Genomic DNA, 25,604 nt, shown 5'->3' with positions numbered 1-25,604 from the left:
TGCTAAACAATAAAAATATATTGATAGTGATATATTATAATTTTTTAGTATATTTTAAAATATCAAAATCAGTATTTTAAAATCAAAAGAAAATCCAAATTTTATGCGTACATTACATGAATATTGAATAGAAACACTTTATTGTGAACCCATTTTTTGCTTCATGACTTGATTCATCAGTGATTGATTATCCCAGATTTTAGTGGTTTGATATTGTTCTATCTATAAGGCAACTTGCAGAGTCCAAAGCTCAGAAACATAGTTTTAGGAAAGTGATGGAGAATTGTGACAATATATATCAATATTCTGTAAAGCATAAAGCACACATATATTTACATTGAAAAAAAAAATACAATGACAATGTCACAGGAAAACATGTTCTGAAGAGAGAAGGGAAGAGCACAGGTTCTACAAATTGACATGAAACAACAATCACTAATGAGGAACTCCACCAGTAATCACAGCAATCTTCTTCTCCAGCTCTGGCTTGTTGGCTCCTACAAGTTTGTCAAACTCTTTTCCATCTTTAAGAAAGAAGAAAGTGGGTGTGGCTTTGATGTCCAAGGAAGTGCTGAAATCCTGCAACATACAAAACCATGTTCATTACTTTTCATCTTTCATTATTGATTTTCCATACAAATTAATCAGTGGAAGAACTTCTAGATGTTTTATGTTCATATAAGGGCAATACTAGTCAATATATTTTTAATTCACTTCCAGATAAATAATAATAGTATATGCAACTTCTCTACTTACAGCCATTTCATCCACGTCCACTAATAAGAACATCATAGACGAGTGTTTCTCGGACAAGTCGCAGAAATATGGAGCAATCATCTTGCAAGGACCACACCATGTTGCACTGAAATTTGCAACAACCTGTTAAACATGAATCTTTAGTATTAAACATTGCACCCAAATGATGTAAAGTATACTCATGAAGAAAAGAAGTATTGAGATGCAACAAAAGTTATAGTGAAAATACAAGCTTATAATATCCTTTAGCAGAGTTTAAGAATAAATTATAGGATCTGCCATTACATTCGATGTCTCCATACTCCCACTTTCCTACCTAGTCTCAATAATTTTTTTAATCATCAAGAAGCATGATAGTAACCAAAGACAATTGAATGAGGACTTTTTCCTAATGTTATTAACAAAAAGGTTCACAAAAGGATTTGGGAGGGTTTGCTGTCAAGAACTGGATACACAGTTTTAGATTATAAATTATTGTGCTACAAATTAAAAAGTAGAACTTACAATTTTACTATCCCTATTTGCTTGTTCCAAATGTTGGTCCCAAGATTCTTTGGTAGTAATGAGTTGTACATTCCCAGAAACAAAATCCACATGCTGATCAGAATCACCATCACCAAGATTATCCTGCAAACGTTAGAAACATGAAACTAAAGTCAGTCTAAGTATTAATGAAAGATATACAAAATTGTTTTAGAAGCATTGAGGTCCCATGAGGCTTGCAGAACTATTACAGAAATTAAAAAATTTTCCTTCCACTGAGGAGGAAAGAAAAATTAGGCTACAGTTCAAGTAAAATTGCGTTCAAGGACAAAAAAACTGCACTCTAAGACATCCTTTGAGTAAAGATGAGAGCCCTTCAGTACATTAAAAACATATGGAATTCAAGAAAAGCAAAAGACAGAGAAAAGCACGAAAAAGAGAAAGAAACAAGCCAAAATTGTATGGATAAGCTATTAGTAAATACAGCTTAATACACCAAGATTAGATTAATTGGAATATTACAGCAAAATAGCATTGGTTGATGACATTCCATCATCAAAAAACCATAGATTGTGTTAGAAATGCAAAATCACTTCTAGGCTTCTACCAAATAGCTTAAGCTCTAAGCAAAGTAGGTCTTCTACATAGTTTAGAGCCTCTATAACCAGATGCACAAAAGTTCAAACCTTGTCACCTCCATTCTTCTACATTAAGTTGAATATCACCAGTATAAGAATTGCACAAACTTAAACTACAATGGGATTTGACATGAAAAGGTGTGCTAGAATCTAAAACCATTCAGGGACTTCTACCTAATAGCTTTAACTTTTAAAAATATAAGTTGGTCTTAGACAAGATGTAACAAAATCCTCTTTTAAATTAGACAAGATGTAACAAAACCTTTCAAGTTCTTATGAAAACTAAGAACTAAAAATTCCAATAGAAGCATTCAATTATTCTCACCTTATGCAAACAATTGCCCATGTAATTGTTTCAAAGCCACCACACTCCAAATCTTCAATAAACTGAACCCTGCAAACAGAATTTCGGCACAAGAAACCTCAAAATCCATCAAACTCGAAGAAAGGACAACAAACAAAAGTAAAGTCAGACTAAACAAGGGAATTATTCTGGCAATCACGGAAGTGTAAAAATGACAATAAAAAGAGAGAGGGGATACATGAGAATTACAATGCCTATTTAGACTCTACTTTCCTACTTTAAGTTCTAAAAATGGTTCCAAGTATTCATTAACAAAATGCAGAATGAGGAAATTAAATGACTAAAATGATATGATGATGATGATGGTGATGAGGATGCAGGTGGGGTCCCATAATTCGTTCAAAAAAACTGATTTAGAAGATGAAAACACAAGATTTATTGCCTCTAATAGCAGAACTTCTATATCTGGGAATAAAAGTAGCCAACTTTCCATCCATTCACAAGCAGAAAAAGAAACCCAATGAAAAATTAACCAAAACTGAAGGGACAAATTGTGAAATTGGATTACGAATCTGATTGAAAGAAACCCCAATAACTCAATTTCAGAGAAACAAACGAAATAAAAATAAAAAACAGACCTTTGGGGCGAAAAAAAAAACCTAATTTGCAGATTGGGGGCAAAAGCAAGCGCGCCTTCAATTGAATCCGTGAATTGGGACAGTGAGTTCAGGTATTAGCTAAAAGAAGATAAAGCGTTTCGATGCTTGGCAGGTTAATAAATAAAAGTCTTTTTGGTTCCCAACACAAGAAGGTTTCTGTTTCATTTTCAGACATGAGTATTTTATTTACAGTAGTTACTTAATAATTGATAACTAACTCCTACTAACCAATTCATTCAATAAACAATTACGACAACGACTTTGAAAAGTTACGAAATTGCACATTTCTCAGGTGTGAAATTCTAATTATTAATCATTAAAACCAAATGGTTCCTTAAAGAGAAGTAAAGGAGATAAGGTATGAAAATGGAATATGGAATATGAAATATGAATCCGGTTATTCAATTTTGACCTCTGACCTTTGAAGACGACTCGGTACCAAGTTTTCCAGGTTATCCATGATCATAAATGTGTATTGTCCTTTTCTTTATTTTATTTATTATTGCGTTCTTCCTTTTAAAAAAATAATTTTATGGTATTGTTTTTATAAAAAAAATGGATTATTTGATTTAACATAAATGTATAAATACGTGTATCGAAGACGACATGTATATGATATATCGATATGTTAATTTTAAAAATAATAGGACTCGATACATTATATTTACATATTGAAAAATATACAATTTTTTTAAAGAATATGAGAAATATATGATTATTATTGTGTAAATCCAAATTTAAATCAAATATATTAAATATTTTAACAGAATTTATAAATTATTATTATCATAAGAACATTATTAGTTTATATATTAGATACTTCGTTGATAATTATCAATAAAATATCTTAAAGTATCGGATACGGATACATGTCTGACACGAATACGTGATACAAATTGGGGTATCCATGCATTGTAGAACATAACTAATGTGTTTGACTAAATATTTATTGAAAATTGGATCATAAATAGATTACTTTTATTCCAAACACTAAATAGAAAAGAAAAGAAAAGTCTTGTGCTAATTTTATTTTCTTGTTTTAAGAAAAAAAAATGGTTGACTCCTTTAAAAGAGTTTTCTATTTGATCCTCCATTATTACTAACTGCACCTTAACTATCACCTTTTTGCACCTCCCTCCTCCACTAGATAGGAAGAAGAAGAAGAAGAGAGAAAGCTTGTTTCGGAAAAAAAAAAAAAAAAAGCCATTAAAGAAAGGTCATTCCAGAATGTATTATGAATTTTGAAAAATTTATTATAGAAAACTCATTCTTCGATGTATCACATATGTTCTAAAAGGCTTGTTCCAAAAATTTTATTTTGGAATGGATTTTATATGTTCCGGAAAACTTATTCTAGAAATTATGTTTCGAAAACACTTTTCCAATTTTTTTTGTGACGGAAAACCTGTTCTAGACGTATTTCAAAAAATTGGAAAGCTTATTGTTATAGAATATTTCAAGAACATGTAATCCTAAAATCATTTTTATGAAAGATAAAAAGCTCATTTTACAAATTATGGGAATGCATGAAGAAAAAACCCTCTTTCAATCAAGTTCATTTTGTCAACCTTAATCTTTGTAAGGAATTACTTTTATGTACCCCATGGTTTCTTCCTACACCTACATAAAGGTTTTGAAAATGTCTAAATTTATCCTCTTCGAATGTTTGGAAAGTCAATAACTAATCCCTAAATACTTATATTCATTCAAGATCATAACTAATCAAATAAATTACTGTATTATATATACACTGTAAAATATATTTTAATCTAAAAGTTTTATGTTTCTTTTATTTCACAATTTGACTATGCATAACGAACGTGAATATTGATAATGTTTTGCATGGTATTCACTTGTATCGTAAGATCGAAGTTAATCCATGCATTTCATATACACCATGTTCTTCACTTCCCCAGCGCTGAGACACGATAATGAAGAAGTAAATAGCATATTACAAATTTCTGTGAGAAGAAGAAACAATGCTAGCAGAGTCCAAAGGGTTCTGGCAGAGACTCAAATCCATTCCCAAAGATATCACATTTTTCATCAACACTATGCAGCCAATTTGTGTTGTTCAAATCTTCTTTAAGCAACAGTGAATCATAAGGATAACTCTCGTACAGATCAGCCAGTTTGTGATTTTGCCTTTCACCTTTCTCTCTGCCATTTTTTCTGTTAGTGTTGTTTCCATGGTTTCTGCTTTGGAGGCTTCCATTAATGTTCATTGAAGATGGAACACTCAAACCTCGAGTGTGGTGTGTCTTGTTGGGAGTTGAAGAAGTTCGAATGCTCTGAGGGTAGAGTGATGCACTTGAAAGTGAACGAAGAGTTCCTGAACCGTTCCCGTTCCTCACAACATCCTGAACGAAAAGGGTTCATTGCATCATTGCACACCATTATGATACAACATGGTTAAGTTAAGGAGTGAATTGTGATTGCAGAAATGGACTTACCATGTGTCTGATAGCCATATCCAGTGATTTCTTTGAGATGGTTCTTCCCAAGCCATTGTTGTCTGTGGCAGATTTCCTTGCAGGAACCTCAGAGGCATCACCAGAATTTGCATGGCCGCGGCTTTTCGATGAGTACTCAGAGAGCCTCCCCCTGTTGGAAATAGGAGATGGCTGTCTCCTTGACATGGTGGTAACAACTGGGGTTTGCATTTCAGAGTTTGGTTTCAGAGTAACAGCAGAACCAGGACGAGACCTTCCTGCAGAAACAGGTCTATCAGAAGGAAGTGTTGTTCTGAGGTTTGGTGGTGTTTCAAGAGGAAAATCAGGTGGAACTATTGGCTTGCGTGCAACACGTGTGGCTGAAGGTAATTGAGATGGCAGAGAATGGCGGCGAGAGGGAGTGGAGGGCCGTGAAGGAGACCTTGAAATGGCAGATGGTGAATGGAAGTTTGCAGTAATGGATGATGATGATGACGACCTTGGAGTGGATGGCCTTGAACCTTGTGATGTTCTGGTTTTGTTGGTGTCATTTGATGGTGATGAGTTTGTAGAACTGGGAAGTGAGCGTGGTAAAAGTGTTCTTGGTGTTGCAGTTTGGCGTGAGGTTGGAGTGGAAGGTCTTGCTGCAGATGGAGAACGAGTTATGGGAGAAGATGGTCTTGTGTTAAGGATGGAGGAGGATCTGCTTGGACTGCGAGTCACTGAACCAGTTCTTGCTGGTTTTGAGTGAGAGTGAGTGTTCTCTGGTTTTTGTGAGACTGAAAGCTGAAAGATATGAACTGTTAGAAGAATTATGTTGTGTTCATATAATGTTAGAATACCAGTTTGTCTTTCAAAGATGCAGAAAGAAACAGGAAGAGGATATAGAATTCAGAAGGAGCCAACTCTACTTTCTTATCTTCTATAAATGTTTGTTGGAATGGTTATCCAAACAAGTCTGAGTAATCATCACAAGTGATGCATTGTCTGGTTCTTCTGAGAGATTGAGTGTGCTTGAATTTAATTTTTATGAGTTGAAAGCAAACATAAATTCAATGATATCAAATTGGAGTGCAGTTGAAGTTACTCAAAGGCATGAACAGAAGCTGCAGTAAATAATGAGCATGACACTAACAAAAAGGCCAATGCTTAAGCTTGGGATCTAGTATCTTGCTGCAATTACAATTATTTCATCTTATTGATAAAGCACTAACAAGTTTGTAAGCAAAAAAAAAAAAAGCAATGAAATAACTGTGAGCATCAGTGTGTTTATGCCTATGGAACGTTTGGAAATGAGAATTTATTACAGGAGCATACCCTTGAGGTATGAGTGTTTGACATTGGTCTACCCAAACTGCTTCTTGGAGGCACCAAAGTTGGTTGGTGTAAACCTTCTGATGATGGTAAATGAGGTGTCTCCGGGGGAGTAAGGAGCCTACAACACACAAAAACAATAGTTACAAATCGAGTAGAAAAGATTACAAATGCATGTGCCAACATTGGGAACTATTTGAAGTTGCAGTTTTTCTATGACATTGAATTGCAACTTAGAGTAATCTGAGTCTAACATGAGACTACATGAGAATGTGATTTTGTTGATCTATCACAATAATTAATCTTATGGTATTGGTAACAATCTTATACAATGAACCAAAAGCCTAATTAACTGATTACACACATCTAAATGAACATTATCCAGTGTCTGGTATGATAAAAAGTGACAGAGAATGTTACCAATCATAGTCATGCTTTCCTCCTTCTGTGGATGACAATAGATCATCAATCTCACTTGTGGCCAGTTTTGCTGATTCAAATGAAATTTTCCCCGGTTTCCCTATCAAGAAACAACTAAAGCAGTGATTAGTGACGCTGAATTACAAAGTTACACTCAGCAAAGTTGAGTTTATCAGTGCATGATAAATGGAAGAGAAAGTGTTGAGTAGTGAATGAAGAGAACAAGGAATTGGTTAGGACCTTGGGAAGAATTTGTGTTGGAGAAGGGATGAATGTTGGGAAAACCATTGAAGCTGTGACCTCTTCTGTGATGATGGTGATTCACATTCTTGGTGTTGTTCATGATTCCAACAAAACAGTTCAAGTTTGCATTTCATTCATCCCTCAAAACCAAACTCAGATGTGTTGATATAATAATATGGTATGAGAATATGATGAGTGGTGCTGGTTGGAATTGATTGAGAGAGTGCATTGCAGTGTTGTAGATGGCAAGCAAAAGCATTCACTTGTTTGTACGTCAACACACAAAAACTCAAACACAAACAGAGAGTGAAGGAAGAACTTTGTGATTGAGTTTCTTAACTTTGTTTCATCACACTTCATTCAGTGCTTCTCCCTCAAGTTTAGTTGGCTTCTGTTGTCCATTGGGGTGTGTCAGAAAATGTTCAATGACAAATCATGATCTATTCCTGGACAGACATTGTCACGTGGCCACTTCCTACTGGCCCACGTGTCCACTTCTTTGTTTCATCCTTCTCACTTCATTCACTCATGGCAGTTTTGAAATTGAGTTTGAGACAAACAAATTGGGGTTTATATGTGCCCCCATTGCACATGGTATCATCATATCATTAAAGTTCTTTTTTTTGGAGTTTGTTTTGGACCTTCTCCTTATGCTCATTCATTGCTCATGAATCACTCTTCAAGTACTTCCACACACCTTTCATTTTTAGGTTAAATAAACTTTTTTTATGTTGAAGGTATTAGTAGAAATGGTTAGGTAGTGTTTAATTTTGTTAAATAATCTTTAAATTATGAAATTGTTTTTATTTTTAACAAAGTGATAGGATAATTTATATTTGGTCTAATAAATTTAAGTTAGTTATTATTTTAGTTAATTATAATATTTAAAATTTAGTTTGGTGTATTAATATTTAAAATCTCACTTACTATGCAAATTTTAATATATATATATATATATATATATATATATATATATATATATATATAATCGTAAATTTTACCTTATAAAGTTTAATTAGATAAGTTCATATGGATAATATAACATTTTTCATATCAATATATCTATTCATTATTTACGTTAAAAAAAGTTATAAAAGTAGAAGAAAAATAATTACTAGCTCTAAATTTTAACCATAATATGTAATAGACATGAGTTAAAAGTTTTGTATTACTCATTGCACATGATTCATGTCATCACAAACATTACCTTTTTCCAACCATAGTTTCTTTAAGTGTAATATTTGGTTATGTAAAGTGAAGGAGACTTTTAACCCACTTCCAAGGCATTGTATTATCATTGTTTGGGGTTGTCTTTTCCTTAAGATTGGGTATTAATTGATGAAGCAACCATGAAAGCTTTCAAACTCAGTTAAGCTCCTTAAGTTACACTCTCTCTCTACCATTCAAACATTATTACATGATCATGCACATAAAATTGGTTTTAGTTCCACACACAAAATTTAACTTTAACTTTAAATTTTCATGATAGTTTTTTTTGTCTATGATAATCTTAAAATTTAATGTATAAAAAAATGTATTTAATTTCATAAATCAATAACAACCGGAAATTTAAATCAAATTATAGTGTTTATTAGAATGAAAAATACGTACAAGATCAAATTATGATCACTATAAAAAAATCATGCGAAAAAATAGAATAAAACTAAAAAATCATCTTATTTTTAAGCGGAAAATATAAATCTATAGTATAAAATTGAATTAGACCCAAATTCGAATGCAACAAAAAGCTTATGGGTCGGGTAAGACCAAAATATAAAGTTCAAAACTGTGCGCGCGAAGTGCAGGGGTCGTGAGATTCAAAACGCAAACACTGCGAAACACGCAAAGCACTGTGACGGACGAGAGCGATGGAGACCCACGGCGTGCGATGGCGAGTGACAGCAACGAGCGGTGGTGAGACGGCGACAGATTGTGAGCAATGGTGACACGAGACGAAGCACGTGACAGTGAGATGTATTCGCAACATAGTAAGGAAGCAAAAGCCAAGAAACAAGAAACCATGTTTGAAACCCAATCTGGTGAGTGAGCTCTAAAACGATTTCCTTTGCGAAAAATAAAATTTTTCTTGGAATTCGCCAAATCGGAACCAGTGAGTTTGATAATCATGGTCATAACACTCTTCTTTTTGGCCCTCAATACTAAAATGTATCCATGAACTGAAGTACACTATTTATGAAATTTGTCTTAATACTTATTTACAAACCACTAATGGTTCTTGGCTTTCAAGAACTCTGTCTAGTATTTTTTTTCATTTATTTCTGATCATGTCCTCTTGGAAAAGAATGTCACTTACATTTATATACTAAATTTTTAACTACAGGCTTTGAGATCCATTATGTATATGACATAGTTGTTCCACACCAGTTTTAGAAGGGTAGTGGGGGTGGGATGTTAGGTGGGTTTTGGAGCATCAGATAAATCCTTAAATCTTGTCTTGTTTTTCTTGGTAGTACATACTTCTTGTTAGAAAAATAATGTAGAGATACATGTTCTCTGTGTGTGAGATGTGAATTCTATTGGCAGTTTAATGGTGGTGCTGTGTAGGACACTTTTTATGTATTTAAAGCCCTGGTTTCTTCTATTATGTGTGTGTTAGATATTAAAACTCAGGGGCACAAAATGAAAGGCCAAGGCTGTCTGTGTGTTGAGATACATAGAAGGATAATTGTTATAGATGCATGTCTACAAGTTTGTCCAAAATTTATAGGCTAAAATACTCTCTTGCTTCATGTTTTTATTGAAAAATCTCAAATAGGTCCTAAGATTTTTTTAGTCTCCATATTTTCTAAAATGTGTAACAAAAGAACCAGGACGAGACCTTCCTGCAGAAACATGTCTATCAGAAGGCAGTGTTGTTCTGAGGTTTGGTGGTGTTTCAAGAGGAAAATCAGGTGGAACTATTGGCTTGCATGCAACACGTCTGGCTGAAGGTAATTCAGGCGGCAGAGAATGGCGGCAAGAGGGAGTAGAGGGCCATGAAGGAGACCTTGAAGTGGCAGATGGTGAATGGAAGTTTGCAGCAATGGATGATGATGACCTTGAAGTGGATGGCCTTGAACCTTGTGATGTTCGGGTTTTGTTGGTTTCATTTGATGGTGATGAGTTTGTAGAACTGGGAAGTGAGCGTGGTAAAAGTGTTCTTGGTGTTGCAGTTTGGCGTGAGGTTGGAGTGGAAGGTCCTGCTGCAGATGGAGAACGAGTTATGGGAGAAGATGGTCTTGTGGTAAGGATAGAGGAGGATCTGCTTGGACTGCGAGTCACTGAACCAGTTCTTGCTGGTTTTGAGTGAGAGTGAGTGTTCTCTGGTTTTTGTGAGACTGAAAGCTGAAAGATATGAACTGTTAGAAGAATTATGTTGTGTTCATATAATGTTAGAATACCGGTTTGTCTTTCAAAGATGTTGAAAGAAACAGGAAGTGGATATAGAATTCGGAAGGAGCCAACTTTACTTTCTTATCTTCTCCTATAAACGTTTGCTGGAATGGTTATCAAGTAATTATCACAAGTGATGCATTGTCCGGTTCTTTTGAGAGATCGAGTGTGCTTGAATTTAATTTTTATAGTTGAAAGCAAACATAAATTGAATGATATCAAATTGGAATGCAGTCGAAGTTACTCAAAGGCATGTACAAGCTGCAGTAAGTAATGAGCATGACACTAACAAAAAGTTTGAGATCACTTGTGAGAACAAGATTGCCAAAATTTACTGCAGAGTAAGCTAGACTCCTTACTGGTTCATTTAGTTTTATTGGCTTAAACTATTACTCTTCGACATATGCCTATGATGCACCTCAACTACGCAATGCCAACCTTAGCTACTTAACTGATTCTCGTCATTGAGCTCAACTTATGTGCTTTCTTTTCAAAGATATCACCTTCAATTTCACTAATTATTTTCAGTTATATATGACCTTCAATTTTACTAATTATAGTTGGAAATAATTGGTTAATTATTTATTACTTTTGTGAAATTCTTAATCAATTAATTAACCTCCTCAATTGTTTATGTATGTATGATGATGGTTCATGACAGTGGTGACCACTTACTGGAAGTGAGGCTTGGATTCGATCTCTGGGATATAAGATTGTGGATGAATGGAGACCATGGAACTCAAACGACCAAGCTGCTGGGTATGCATTTATTAACCTAATTAACAAAGTTCCTCAATTAACTATGATCCAGAATAATAAATATGAACGTATAATTAACATAAACTATGTTCAATTATTTGAAATGGCATTACATAGGTACTTGCAAGAGTACGAGAACAACCACACATTCCCAACCATCAATGTAAGTCAACATAATTACCACTTATTAAGAATCAATTTTCAAAAGGCTATTATTAACTATTTTGTTTTATTTCTTTAGATGTAATTCTGAAATGAAATTACTTTTGATAAGTTTAAACTCATTTAACTATTAATTAACTCAAGAAACAGATAAATCAACTCTCTTAGACATGGGTTTGGGGCAGGGAGCTGGGCAGACTGTGTTAATTCCAGTTTTACTTAAGTTTGTGATTAATCATACGTGCAGGGAGAGGGAAGTGTAAATGAAGCACATAAACCTGTTTTTCTTGATGAATTTTCGATAGTGGATGAGAACTCCAAAAGGGATGATGAAGATTTGGAAGACTGCGGCATTCCTCCAAACAATTGTTTGTCATGTCTTTCATCTATTGATCAGAGATCATTATGTTTATAGTCCTAATACAAGGAAGAGAGATCCTACAAAACATTCTTCTAAATGGAATGGGAATGCTACTCTATGAGTTCAAGTTCTCGAAACAGAATTCTTATCATTAATGATCCTTGTCACTGAAATGGATTGAAAGCATTGGGATATATATGTTTACGCCAATGCCTTAATAGTTTTTAATTACACGGTTAAAATTTAGACTTGTACATACATATCCACAGGCAGAATTATATTTTGGCTTGGCCTTTATTTTATTGATAAACATTTTTATGGCAGGGAGTAGAAGAAAGAATTTTCTTCGAACCGTGTTGTATATCACCCATTTTGGGTTCATCTATTAGTTCTGATTTAGCTCTGCATTTTGTCATATCTTTAACCTCTGTTATGGAAGAGTAGTTTTTAAATTACAAAAGAAAATATCTTAAATTTCTTGATATCTGGATAGATTTTACAAAAGTAGGCAGAATCCATTAAAAAAGGATTGAAAAAAAAGATTTTGAGTACACTTATCACCAATGGTATTCTCCATCATACTTGTACTAACACTCTTCAGAAAGAATAAGTTGTTGAAAGAAAACATTGTCACATTCTTGAAACTTGGACAATAAATCATACAAAATAAATTTTTTACTTTATATAAGATTGTTGTTTGAGATTTATTTATTTTTTATTAGTAAAAATTAAACATGTCTAAAAATTATAGAATAGTTGATTCGTGCTCAATTAACTAAATCAGATTTATTGATTAACTTGTTAATTAATATACAATCTACCTTTAAATATATTAATTAGTAGTTCATTTAAATATATATTAAATAGTATTTTCATTATTGCTTGAATTTTGATTATGGAGGGTGTGGTTGCTTTTGACCACCTTGTAGTGTGATATGCTTACATAAACCTCTCTTATTATTAACAATAAGAAAGAATTGGTCGAATCCAAGATGATGGTGCCACACAACATGTTAAAATGTCAAACACTTTCTTTCTTAGGAACTTTTTAGGTGTCGTGTCCCTCTATATTCTCCACCCTCATTGGCATAGAGTGAATCCGTTACCCACTAGGAATATAAATCTCCACCATTTTTATTCTAAACCAATGTCAAAGCTTCCAAATAGAGCACTAATATTCCAATACCAACTTTAGTTGGTTGTTGAAGATCATACGAAAAAGAAGACAAGGACTTTTCTCATTAATTACAACCGATTTGGGATATACGCATGATCTATATAATTTGGTCATCATCATTCACAATAATCTTCGTCACATGAAAATTCATTTCTATTGGTTCTTTCTTTTCATTTCTTTCTTATGTTAGTCAACTATAACCACCCATCTTTTTTACCATAAGTGTTGGTTCAAAGAGGTTTATTATTTACCTTAAACTTGGTCAAATTCATCAAAACAAATACACAAATACGTGTTAACCATATTATTAATAACATGGGACGAGTAAGAGGTGTCGGAAATCCTATATTAATCATAGATATAGATATCAGAAATCCTAAACTCTAAACTTTATTTTTACAAGTATCCAATTAAGTTTAAAGTTTACTTTTCTAACACAAGTAACAAAAGAGAGTTGAGTTGGCGTGAAACATTGCACATGTGGCTTCTGACGCTATATCCACTGTCTAAACCAATGGTTGATGTTGTGGATGAAAAAACAATCACAAAATATGTTAACCTTGGAGATATGGAATACGATGAAGACATTACTATGGTGGGTCCGAGGAACCCAAACCCACCATGCTCCACAAAAAGTTTTGCTCTCTGACGCCAACCCCACCCAATCAAATGGAAACATATGTTAGTGTGAACTTGCATATGCATATGCATGCATAATACTTTTCTACACTTCTCTTCCCATGCTCTTTGTCCTTTCTATATAAACACCTATGATAGGTTTATCTTTGCTATCAAATGGGGAGTTGCAATTGCAAGAATCTTTAGCTTTCTTTCTCTTTTTCTTTTCAACTCAGTGCCTTGCTTTTGACTCAGGTGTGGCTAATATTTGGCCAGACATTCTATTTTCAGCTCATGTTAATTCTCCAATCTCTATGCTAACTTTGTATTTAATCATGTTCATTTCTTACTCTAATTACGTTTACATAAGAACTTTTATTATTCCAAAATTATAAAAACGAAGAAGTTAAATTTGAAGATTTTATCAATCCCTTTGATATAATATGGCAAGCGTAGTAAAACACTAGATTCCATTTAGAACACTAAACCCTAAACTCCAATAAAAAATATGAACTCTTCCAAACTTTATATTTTTATAACCTTACCCTGTCTCATTAATAAACACTAAATATCACCATATTATTATTATTATTTATTGTGAAGTAAAATATGATGTTCCTTGCACTTGTCCTACAACCTCAAATTCGTGGTCACATTGCATCTATGTGCATGTATTCATGTGTGTATCACCTTGCACTTCTCCCCTTCACCTAATGTTGGAATCCTGACACACCTGTTCTATACCTAGTGAAATTCCCCTCCCAACACCAAACAATCTAATTTTATTTCTTCTGAATTGACATGGCATATATTCTCTTCTCCAAAATAATCTCATTACATAAACAAGTAATTAATTATTTTGAAGTGCTTTAAAAAAAAAGGAACTTCTTTCTCTCTCTCTCTCTATATATATATATGGTACTGGTGGTGCTTCTGCTGCAAGCCATTATCATGAATAATATTATCTTGTGCGTGCACAAGTGATGTTTGTGGAAAAGCTGAGGAGAATGTGTTGAATGTTGCAGGTATAGTGTGAAAGAGGAAAAAGCACAGTGAGGTGGGTGAATGGCAGAGAGAGCAGTGAGAGAGTTGTTGAGGGTGGTGATGGTGATGATGTTACTGATGTTGGGAGCAGAGACAGAGGCAATGAGCAGCAGAAGGGGCCATAAAAGGGGCAAAGAAGAGTCATCTGGGTCTGGTGAAGAGGATGCAATGAGCTTTTGCTTGAGTTGGAGATTGGCAGTGGAAGCAAACAATGTGGTTGCATGGCCAACAGTGCCACCACAGTGTTCCCAATATGTGGAGACTTACATGTTGAATGGACAGTACGAAAGGGACCTGGATTTGATAGTGGAGGAAATATTGGGATATGTCAACCAAACATTGCTCCCTCCAGACGCCATCGATGCTTGGATTTTGGATGTTGATGACACTTGCCTCTCCAACATCTTCTATTACAAAAGCAAAAACTATGGGTATGTGAAGTGATTCTTTAATCATCTTGAATGAGCTTGAATTAGTTTCATTCAAATTTGTGTTTCTATCAGAACTTTTTTGTTTTCTTGCAAACCAGATATTGGTCTGTCTGAGAAACCAGGTTAATTATTTGCTTCTGTCTTAACTTAACTTTGTAAGCAACCACCCATGAGTGAAAGCATGGATTTTTATTGATTCAAGGGTGGTAAAACAAGAAGTTGGTGTGTGTGCAGGTGTGATCCTTATGACCCATATGCCTTTAGGAAGTGGGCCATGACAGGAAGGTGCCCTGCAATTTCTTCTGTGCTGAGGTTGTTTAGCATTTTAGTGGACAGAGGCTTCAAAGTGTTTTTGCTCACTGGAAGAGATGAAGAGACTCTCGGTGAAGTTACCAAGAACAACTTGCAGAATCAAGGGTTTATTGGCTATGAACGGCTTATTTTGAGGTAAGAGAAATGGAATTTGCATGCATTTGAGAATGTTGAGGTTAACTGAGAAGGTTGTGAAACAAATTGCAGGAGTGCAGCATACAGAGGGAAAAGTGCAGTGAAATATAAATCTGATGTGAGAAAGCAGTTAGAAGAGGAAGGTTACAGAATATGGGGGAATGTGGGAGACCAGTGGAGTGATATTAAGGGAGACTATTTGGGGAACCGTACTTTCAAGCTTCCTAATCCAATGTACTTTGTTCCCTAATCTTACCATAATTATTTTTATATGTTTGAAGATGTGTAATGTAAGATCACCCTCTTTGATCATGTTTGTGACTGCATCAAGTCTTTTGTATAAGTTAGTAATTAATATCTATGGAACCAAGTGTTTATTATGATTTTTTTTTTCTACTTTTTCGCACTTATCTTTGATATCTTTCTTTTATGATTTTGATTCAAGTTTTATTATTGTTGAATGATTATGGGGAATTACTTTCGAAAGAAAAGAACAATTTGACGGTAGAGGTGCACAAAAAAATTATTTTTTCCTAATTTGATTCATTTTTGTGTCAATTCGATTCATTTCAGATTTATTTTATAAAAAAATTATATCTATTTAAAATTTATTTTATTTGATATGAATTTCGGTATGATATATATTTTATATATTTTTTGAATTAAATATTCATTCTTTGAATCACATTTTTAAATACGGAAAATCTTAAATATTCAATACAAATTTAGAATGTAATTGTTTAGTTGGATTCAGTTGAAGTTCAAGATGGACTAACCCAGATTGAAGGTCGAGATGAACTAGTTCAGATTAAAAGTCGAAATGAGTCGATCCAAATCAAAGATCGAGACGGGTTAGTCCTGACTGGAATTCAAGAATCGGCCTTGGTCAAAATTCAACTGAGTCAGTCTCGACCGTAGATCGGTTGAGTTCGGTCGAGACCAAAATTTGGTCGTATTCGACTGAGTAGGCCCTAACAGAAATTTGGAAGAATTTGGTTGAGTCAATCCCAGTCGAAATTCGGCCAAGTCGGCGCATCCAAAATTCGGTCGAGTCGGCCTAAGCGAAATTCTGGAAAATTCAATCAGGTCGGCCCCGACAACACAATTTTTAGAAAATTTAATTTAAATTTCTTTCATAAAAAATGGATTATGGATTTTGAACTTGATCCAAATATTTGGATTTGGATTAAAATCTCGATCCAAATATTTTGATATGGATTTAAAAAAAATCAAACTAGTTATACTAAAAAAAATGAATTTGGATCCAAAATTTGATCCAATTATTTCGATTTAAAATGGATCTAGGTTGGATCTTTAAAAGTCCAATCCATGATCACCCCTATTGGACAGGAAACCAATTGAGGTGCACTACCTTTTCTCCCTTACATGACGATCTTCTGATGAGGCACGTACTTATCAGACTTTCTATTTTCTGTTTACTGAGGAATTGTAACACTAAACCAAAAGAACAAATCTAATGCAGTACATCCTTTCATACGTGTTGGGTCTTTAGAGAGGGGCAAAATTCACCGAAAAGACAAAAACCAATAAAACCTAATCCCAATTTAACAATCTTTCTCTCAAGATTGTGTCCTTTCCATATTGAGAAAAACACTTTCAACTACAAATAAGTACTCGTATGAATTGATCACTATTCTAGCCAACTAGTATATTAGGACTGATCCGCTAGAAACATCCAATGTGTCTTTTGTCTCTTGCCCATACCTCGTCTCCCTTATATATATATATATATATATATATATATATATATATATATATATATATATATATATATATATATATATATATATATAAGTCTATAATTTAAATTAAGTTAAATATGTTTATGTCTCTTAACTTTCAATGAAAAATAGAATTAGTTTCTCCTGGAAATTTTGGTACAATTTAGTCCATCAATCTTAGAAATGCATAAATTTAGTTTTTTTAACCAAATTTTGTTAAGTTTATTTAACATTTCAAATATGATATTTTATGATAATATTTGAGTTGTTTACATAGTTGTATTTGAAACATCATATAAACTTAATAAAATATGTTTGATTAAAAGAATTAAATTCACGTAATTCTAAGATCGATGATAAACTAATTTAGTCAAAATTTTGAATATAAATTAATTTTAATCTTTACTGAGAGTTAATGGATAAATATCATATTTAACCCCAATTATAACTATAATCCATATAACATAATACTAAATAAAAAATTATGATATATGCTGTCATGTAAATTAATATTAACAAAATTATATTAAATTTTATTTTATTCATATAGTTACTTTGTTGAAATTATATAACTTTTGTGAAATGAATATTTTAAATAATAATACAAAATATATAATTCAATTACCATTATACTATAGATTTATATGTGACTATTTTATTTTATATACAAAGGATAAAGGGTTTAAATTTTAAATAAATATATACTTCTTACATGTTAACCTTTAGCAATTTAATGGTTTAAATTCCTAACATTAACTTAACAATAATGTACATGTATTAGTGATAAATTAAATATTTTGTGAAATTACTTGTATTTAAAAAAAAAAAGGTTTCATAAGTTAAGTTGAAGTTACTAACTAAACTTGAAAGCATTACATACTATAAGAATTTAAAATTTTATTACATTATTTTACTTTTATCCAACTATCAAATGAAGCTTTAATATCTACTCAATTTAAATATTTCAAACTAAATTTTTAATTAATTTAAATACCTTTTTAAATATAATCTTATATTACATTTTAAATTGTTCTATAGAAAATTGAAATATAATTATATGATAATTTGGGATTATATTTTAAAAATATTTATTAACTATAAATTTATCATTTGGACCAATTTCGAAAATATTTTTCTCAAAGAAATTGAAGTGAATAGATTCTGCAGTTCTAAGTTAAACAGAACAATAAAAATAAAAAAAGGAAGGCGAAACAAAGGGTCCTTTTACCTAGACACAACAACTTGTATTCAATTCTCTTGTTCTTCCATCTTCTTCGCATTAGCATTCACAGTTATAATTTCTCTGTTACTCATTTTCTTCTTCAATATCACTCTGTTTTTTTTTTTCCTTTTTTGCTTTAACCATTTCGTCAAATTGATTATTGCATTGCAGCTGCCTGATTCGCCACCCTAAACACCAGGTAAATTCCTTTCATCAGCGATTTTGATTTCACTTTACTATTGTAGGATGACTTCTCCCATTCGGTACCGATTCCACCTTCCGTTGCTTTCACTACCTCTTTTAACACTTTTTGTTTGCTCTCCAGATGATTATTTGGTTGCTCATAAACTGTTTGATTAAATGCCGGATTGATGGACTGCTTCAATGTAGTTGTTTTCTGCTCACGGTTTCCGGGTCTCTAGATTTTTTAGATATTTTCCAGTTGTTTGGTGCTATAATGTCAGTGCACTGTTGTTAATTGTTCACTTGTTCCTCTGGTCATTATTACTCGTTAACTGTGTTCTGTTTTCTGATAAGTCCTTTTAACGCATATGCAACTTATTTTTTATTTTGTTGTTATTCTTTCTCCATTTTTTTACATCAGCATGTGTGTTTTTATTTATAAGTAGTACCCAGTTATTGTGAAAGCTGAAAATCTAACTTTTTGGTTCTTTTATTAACTCAAGCAAATGGGAAAAATCATCTCACAGAGCTATTCGTTTATGCACTATCCCAGTTTTATCTGAAGCTGTGTGTACCTGAATCTCTGTTTTGCACCCATGAAAGTTGAAGACATTTTCCATATTATTTGACTTTTGTTGAACAATTCTAAGAGTTAAACAAATTTGATCCATGCACATATTTTCGAGAGAGGAAATGTTTCTGTTATTTGGTATTGTTGTCTGCGATAGATAAAATGTAAAGGAAATTTTTGAAATTATGATTATGTGGTGTGAAATTGTTTCATGGTCATCGACTCATGCAGATGTTCTGAGCAGCATTTTCATGGACACTCTCAATTGCGCTGAATTTTTAATGATATTTATTGATCCATATAGCTTTTTTTCCTTTCTATTTAACTTGAATATTGATGAATTTGGGAGAAAACTGTCAGAGTTCTCTTTAGAGATGTCAAAATGAGTTTCAACCCGTGAGCCAACCCGGTTCACCACGGGTTCGAGCCGGGTTGGGTTGAGAAAAATTCAACTTTTTCAAAAGTGGGTTGAACTCAACCCGGCTCACTTAACCCACGGGTTAAACAGGCTCGAGCCGGGTTGAAGGTGAGTTGGTCCACTTAACCCACCAATTTTTTTTTACAATTTTTTTTTTAATTTTTTTTAATTTTTTTTAAATTTTTTTTAAATTTTTTTAATAATTATTTACTACTCCTATTATATTTGTTCACAATTTTATATTTTTAAATGCTAGAATGTTGGTTAATTATTTTTGGATAGTTTGAATGTTTAATTAATTTGATTGTCAAGTTATATATATGTTGATACTTTAATTTTTAACTATAATCTTTATAGTAAATTACTCAAGTAACCGTCTTACAAACAATTTTTTTCTAAATTAGCATGAAAAAAATGTATAGTTTTTTTATTTATATTTTGTTGAATAGTATGACAGAAAATTTGTAATATTAGCCATGCTTTCTTAGACTAATGAATACTTTTTTGGAAATAATTTTTCATATATTGGTGGTGAGCATGATCAAAACATTGGTTCTTGATTTTACTATGATTGTCATCTCATGGGTTACTTAAAAATTTATTTAAATATTTGAATACTAAAAAAAAAAATTAGGTGGGTTGGTGAGCCAACCCACTTAACCCACCAACCCGTGGTGGATTGAGCCGGGTTACAAAATTTCTGGCTCACCAGAAAGTGAGCCGGGTTGGGTCACTTTGACATGTCTAGTTCTCTTTATTGTTTTTGGTGCACAATTTTCTTAGTGTAACTTCTTCTTTTTCTGCCATGGTTGCTATAATGTGGTGTACAATCTTCCTCTAGGAAATGGGACTAGTGGTTATATATGATATTCTGTTTCACTCAATCTTTTATTTTTAGGGTATGTTGTTGTGATAGTTGAAGGTGCTTCTAGTTGTGCTAAGGGAAACGTAAGGTTTTACAATAATCATCCAGGGAATACGTTTATGAATTGATCTTAGAAAGTGGATCTAGACCTAATTCAACCTTAAAAACTAACTTATAAGGTGAGATTTGTATCCATTTATATCTTATAATTTATACATATCTCTAGTCAATATGAGATCTCCAACACACTCTCTCACGCCAAAGTTTTTATATCTTGAGCATGGGACTAGATATTTGTAAGTGGTCTGATAATGATTGACACGATAGACCCAACAAATCTTATTAGGATATACTATGATATCATCTTAGAAAAGTGAATTTTGGCCTAACTTAACCTAGTAAAACTAATTTGTCAGGTGAAATTTGCATCCAGTTATGTATTGTAATTTGACTATATATGAATTGATATGAATATCCAACAGTAAACTTATGATAGCATTGTAATTATTCTAATTTGGTCTTATATAGTTTTGGTGCAACATTATATTTTGATTGCCCTATCAAATTATCATGTTTAGTGCGGAAATTTGGAATTCTTGTATTTGTGTTGTTTACTATCCTGTAAAATTTCGTACTAAAATTATGAGCATAGCTGGCAAAGATCTTCTTTTCCCCAATTATGATTGCAGTCTGCATCTCTGATAGATGCTCACTATCTGGTGCTTCCTGTGGATATATTTATTTGAAGTGTTTATTATTAAGAAGAAAAGTACATGGGTTTCTTTGCTCTGCACATGAATTAATCCTTTCTATTAAATGCAGAGAGAAATGGGAATTGCAGGAGTCCTAAGGAACATTGTTCGCCCTCTGTCACTTGCATCATCAAGAACCTTGACTTCTCGAATGCCCACCAATGTTTCGATGACATCGTTTTGTCCTGTTTCTCCATCTCCCTGTAAACCTCCCCAGTGGATTCTTCCCCTCTGGAATCACTTCCATAGCTTGACAGACAGCTTGACAGACACTCGCTTCCCAAAGAGACGACCCTCTGATAAATCTCGTCGAAAGAGGGCCAGCCTGAGACCGTCTGGTGTGTGCATTTTTGTGCTTTTGAGTTTGAATTTGACTTGAATTTTGAGACAATTTATGTGGTTCAGGACCTTATGCTTGGGTTCAATATACACCTGGCCAACCCATACTTCCAAATAAGCCGAATGAGGGGAGTGTCAAAAGGAGAAATGAGAAGAAACGCATGAGGCAGCGCCGTGCCTTTATATTGGTGCGCTCTCCCCTTACTCTGTGCAAATTGAACTTTGGGGACTTCATGAATGTTGAGTGTGCTTTTTGTTTACATTTGAAGAAAATGACAACTCTTTTCTAAATGTAATAATGCTTTGAAAAGAGGGAGGGGGACGGGCAATTGGAAATGAAAATGGATAGGAAAATTCATGGTACTTGCTGATTGTGTTAGAAATTTGTTATTTTGAATTAGTTTCATTTCATGTTGTGGGAGTCATCTTGTTTAATGGTGAAGAGGGTAAACCTAGTTGGATAAAGCTACTTGTTTGTTGTTGAGAGTCATCTTATTTAATGGTTAGAACTTCGTGAATGTGTATAATATTGTTAGGTGAGTGAGTTTTAAACAATTATGGGAGATATACAGGATCTAGTCATTTGTCACAAGCTATAACAAGTCCATGTGAATCCACTAACTCTTGGCCCTTGAAATTACTAACTCTTGGCCCTTGAAATTACTAACTCTTAGCCCTTGAGAGCATGTCTTTTTTTTTTTTTTTTTATTCATGGACATCACATTTATTTTTAACTATATCCCTTTAGTTCTTTTGAGAATTCCATTTTGTCATTTAATCGTGTAAGCTTCATGAACATGGGATATGAAAGGTACTATTATATTTTGCTAGAGTAGATGGTGTGCAAGTCTTAAGTACAACTATATTTGGTGGTAAGTTTATTTGCTATAGAATGTCAAACGAGTTCCATAGAAAAAACTATAGCCATAATCACCATTTAGAAATTCAAATTTTGTAAATGAGGTGAACTTTTGTCTATATTTAACTGTATTAGACCACTATGTGCTTATTCATTGAAAATAACTGGAATATATTCGGATTCTTTGGCAAATAATTGACTATCAAGTGTGAATCAAAGGTCTATTGTGTATCCACTTCAAAATTTGTTAACGCGATTAAGGAGGTTAGAGCGATTTTTTTTAGAACTTACCAAAATACCGATGTTTGAATTGATTTTTTGTTTTGTAAACTAGAAGTTTCTCTAGGTATGCTATCAGTCCAAATATTTGTATTGGGATAAATGTTGAATGTGAACTCTTGCATACAGGCGGAGAGGAAGAAAAGGAAAGCTCAGCTGCAAGAGGCTAATCGGAAGAAAAATATTGAGAGGGTAGAGCGTAAAATGGCTGCAGTTGCAAGGGAAAGGGAGTGGGCAGAAAGACTGGCCGAGTTGCAGCGACTTGAGGCACAGAAGACAATCTAATGGAATTTTTTAGGACCTATCTGCAGTTGGTAACACTGGTTGTGCACTCTATACACTATTTCTATATTTTCAATATGTTCAGAAACATGAAAGTCTGAATCCCCCCATTTTGTTGTTGAGAGTAAGGCTATAAAACGCTGACACTTTTCTATTGAAACAATAATGAAAAAAATAAAAAAATAAAAGAAACTTGGTATGGGTAGATCAGTGTGCACATGCTAATAAATCTAACAGTCTACAACATTAGGGTGGAAATATGAGTTAGGAAGAATGATGAGAAGGAGCGAGGAAAGTAGAACTGGTTTTGGTGTGATCCAAAGGAAGGTGAAGGGAAGGGGAGGGGTTATCCAGAATCTATTATCCATTTTGGCATATACCTGGACCAAGTCTCTCCTCGTGATTTCATTTAGGTGTGCTCAGACCACCACCATAAAAGATTGTAAGGAATACAGAAAAATATTTAGACCGAATATTCAAAAGAAAGGAATAGAAAGAGATTTTTAGTACCAAGGTTGAAATTGTTTAGATGTAGGGAAAGAAAGTAGAAAAAGAAAAGTAAGAAAAAAAATTCATAGATGCATTTAATATCTGTATGAAACTAAATTCCATCAGCCTCTTACACTGTAGCAGCTTTACATTTTCAAAATTGGAATAGAATAATTTGAAGAATAATCCATTGCTATAATTATTGAAAATAATAAAAAATTAACTTACTAATATCCAGAAATCAAACTTTTTGCTTTCTTGTGGATTGGATATGAGAACTTTTCTTTTTTTAACAATCAATTCTTTTTCTTCACAGGAAAACTAAAACATGAATTTTATAATTAATGATAACGTGTACGATCAATTGTAGACCAACAATTGTTGTTATTATTATTATTATTATAACCAATAATTGACTAATTATTGTGAGTCATGAGCTTAATGTTGTTTATCTCTGCCCATCTTAGTTTTCTATTTTAGTGCCTCATTTTCTTAGGGATTTGTGTTTCTATTTTATTATTATTTTAAAGTTTAAGATAAGATTAATTGGTTTTTTTCTCATTTATACTATTACTAGTTAATATATATATATATATATATATATATATATATATATATATATAAGAAAGGAAATCTAATAAATATTTTATTAAAGTGTTTATTTATTACATTTATTTCTTTATCCATAGGAACCATAAACACATCTAAAAAAAGATTATAGTAATTGATTATTAATGGATGATTGTTTTTAAGATTTTTTTTTCATAACTAAAGTCTGATATTTATCATACTATCTTCGTTAAGAGGACGCACTTCCAACATAATCACTTATGTTAATATGAATAATTATTTTAATTGATTTTTTGAGATAATACTACCAATTTATCAAATTTGCCATCATTATTAGAGACTAAACTTTTAAAATTATGTTCTCATTAATCATGGGTGCAAAACGCAAATACTTGTAATATTTAATAGACACAAAAGAACGAAAAGAAATTTAAAATTATATAGACTATAAAATGTCTTATAAAAAAAGACTAATATGATTAGTCTTATAAAATATGGGTCAACTAAAGCAATGTAATTAAGTGATTAATTTTTAGTTTTAAGCGAGTATTATATTCCTATAAGTTAATTTATTTAAAAGAAAAGAAAGGAAAGGGATAAAGATAGAAGGATTGGGAGAAGTGGAAAAATAGAAGTATAGTCTTGTCTTCAAAAGTTAGGTACTCTCCATTATTATAATGAAAGTTAAGCAATTTCTTCTTTTCATTTTCTTCAAAACAATACTTGAGTGGAAAGATTAAGAAAGGTAAAAGATTAATAGTTATGCATTAGAAGAAACAATTTATGTTAGTTAAGTTTTGCTTTAAAAATATGTTGTGTATTATAATAGAAACAAACTCAATCATTGAGATTTACTTTTTCAAAAAAGTTTATTTTACCTTATATATGAGTTGATTTAAACAAAAACTCATGAAAAGGTCCGTGCAAATAAACTCGTTGATTTAAAATTTGCCACAAAAAATTTACCATACTATTTGCCAAATTAGTAACTTTTTCCCCCCACAAATCTACCAAATCTATTATTTCATCTAAACTTAAGCTAGGTGAATTAATTTTATACAAAATTTATATATACCAAATTAGTAATAAATTTATTATTTTAGCTTATTACTTCACTTAAATTAATTTTTTAAAATAAAATTTGAACTGTTTTCCTTTTTATTTGATTTTAATGGAATGGTCTTCTAATCCACACTTAGGCCAGGATGAACAGTACATTTTTTCCGTTTCTCTATACTTAGTTAGAAATACAGTTTTTATTGAATAATTTTATAAAATATAGTGTTTTGAAAGAAAAAAAAAGAAAAAGAAAAATATTTTTTCACTAATTATTTAAATAAACGAGAAAGAGAATATTAATTAATAAATAAACTATATGTAGTTTTTTTATAA

The 25,604-nt window shown here is 32.4% G+C and overlaps 5 protein-coding genes across 9 annotated transcripts; 3 read left to right on the top strand and 2 right to left on the bottom strand.

The window, feature by feature from the left end:
* Positions 1 to 273: 273 nt before the first annotated feature.
* On the bottom strand, positions 274 to 3,032 carry LOC114166135 (thioredoxin H9-like). The gene is made up of 5 exons (XM_028050805.2): positions 2,820 to 3,032; positions 2,203 to 2,271; positions 1,261 to 1,383; positions 757 to 879; positions 274 to 579 (listed from the first exon to the last, which is right to left on the bottom strand). The coding sequence occupies exons 2-5, from the start codon at positions 2,221 to 2,223 to the stop codon at positions 436 to 438; spliced, it is 411 nt and encodes a 136-aa protein (XP_027906606.1). The 5' UTR covers positions 2,224 to 2,271; positions 2,820 to 3,032; the 3' UTR covers positions 274 to 435.
* A 1,568-nt stretch (positions 3,033 to 4,600) lies between these two features.
* On the bottom strand, positions 4,601 to 7,664 carry LOC114166552 (uncharacterized). The gene is made up of 5 exons (XM_028051300.2): positions 7,247 to 7,664; positions 7,007 to 7,106; positions 6,590 to 6,707; positions 5,294 to 6,058; positions 4,601 to 5,200 (listed from the first exon to the last, which is right to left on the bottom strand). Exons 1-5 carry the CDS (start codon positions 7,347 to 7,349, stop codon positions 4,823 to 4,825), a joined length of 1,464 nt encoding a protein of 487 aa, XP_027907101.1. The 5' UTR covers positions 7,350 to 7,664; the 3' UTR covers positions 4,601 to 4,822.
* A 1,336-nt stretch (positions 7,665 to 9,000) lies between these two features.
* Positions 9,001 to 12,275, top strand: LOC146881968 (uncharacterized). Of its 2 annotated transcripts, XM_085667988.1 has the most exons (5): positions 9,001 to 9,288; positions 10,075 to 10,983; positions 11,304 to 11,401; positions 11,519 to 11,564; positions 11,811 to 12,275. In XM_085667988.1, the coding sequence occupies exons 1-2, from the start codon at positions 9,189 to 9,191 to the stop codon at positions 10,557 to 10,559; spliced, it is 585 nt and encodes a 194-aa protein (XP_085524114.1). In that variant the 5' UTR covers positions 9,001 to 9,188; the 3' UTR covers positions 10,560 to 10,983; positions 11,304 to 11,401; positions 11,519 to 11,564; positions 11,811 to 12,275. The 2 variants fall into 2 exon arrangements, 1 of the variants encoding a protein (XP_085524114.1); XR_014985300.1 differs by lacking the exon at positions 10,075 to 10,983 and having other exon boundaries at positions 9,006 to 9,288.
* Positions 12,276 to 13,826: 1,551 nt separating this feature from the next.
* On the top strand, positions 13,827 to 16,024 carry LOC114166453 (acid phosphatase 1-like). 3 transcript variants are annotated; one of them, XM_028051188.2, is made up of 4 exons: positions 13,827 to 13,974; positions 14,745 to 15,194; positions 15,429 to 15,641; positions 15,714 to 16,024. In XM_028051188.2, the coding sequence occupies exons 2-4, from the start codon at positions 14,785 to 14,787 to the stop codon at positions 15,889 to 15,891; spliced, it is 801 nt and encodes a 266-aa protein (XP_027906989.1). In that variant the 5' UTR covers positions 13,827 to 13,974; positions 14,745 to 14,784; the 3' UTR covers positions 15,892 to 16,024. The 3 variants fall into 3 exon arrangements, with proteins under 3 accessions (XP_027906989.1, XP_027906990.1, XP_085524063.1); XM_028051189.2 differs by lacking the exon at positions 13,827 to 13,974 and adding an exon at positions 14,339 to 14,565; XM_085667937.1 differs by lacking the exon at positions 13,827 to 13,974 and having other exon boundaries at positions 14,640 to 15,194.
* Positions 16,025 to 18,543: 2,519 nt separating this feature from the next.
* Positions 18,544 to 23,358, top strand: LOC114166178 (protein translocase subunit). 2 transcript variants are annotated; one of them, XM_028050861.2, is made up of 5 exons: positions 18,544 to 18,674; positions 18,777 to 18,804; positions 21,465 to 21,732; positions 21,800 to 21,921; positions 23,001 to 23,358. In XM_028050861.2, exons 3-5 carry the CDS (start codon positions 21,471 to 21,473, stop codon positions 23,154 to 23,156), a joined length of 540 nt encoding a protein of 179 aa, XP_027906662.1. In that variant the 5' UTR covers positions 18,544 to 18,674; positions 18,777 to 18,804; positions 21,465 to 21,470; the 3' UTR covers positions 23,157 to 23,358. The 2 variants fall into 2 exon arrangements, with proteins under 2 accessions (XP_027906662.1, XP_085523828.1); XM_085667702.1 differs by lacking the exons at positions 18,544 to 18,674; positions 18,777 to 18,804 and having other exon boundaries at positions 21,459 to 21,732.
* Positions 23,359 to 25,604: the final 2,246 nt, after the last annotated feature.

Source organism: Vigna unguiculata, chromosome 10, assembly GCF_037176805.1.
Source record: "Vigna unguiculata cultivar grain cowpea cultivar isolate G323 ecotype 2 chromosome 10, ASM3717680v1, whole genome shotgun sequence".
NCBI lineage: Eukaryota > Viridiplantae > Streptophyta > Magnoliopsida > Fabales > Fabaceae > Vigna > Vigna unguiculata.
Note: the sequence above shows the minus strand (reverse complement) of the source record. Positions and strands in the feature narration are given on the sequence as shown.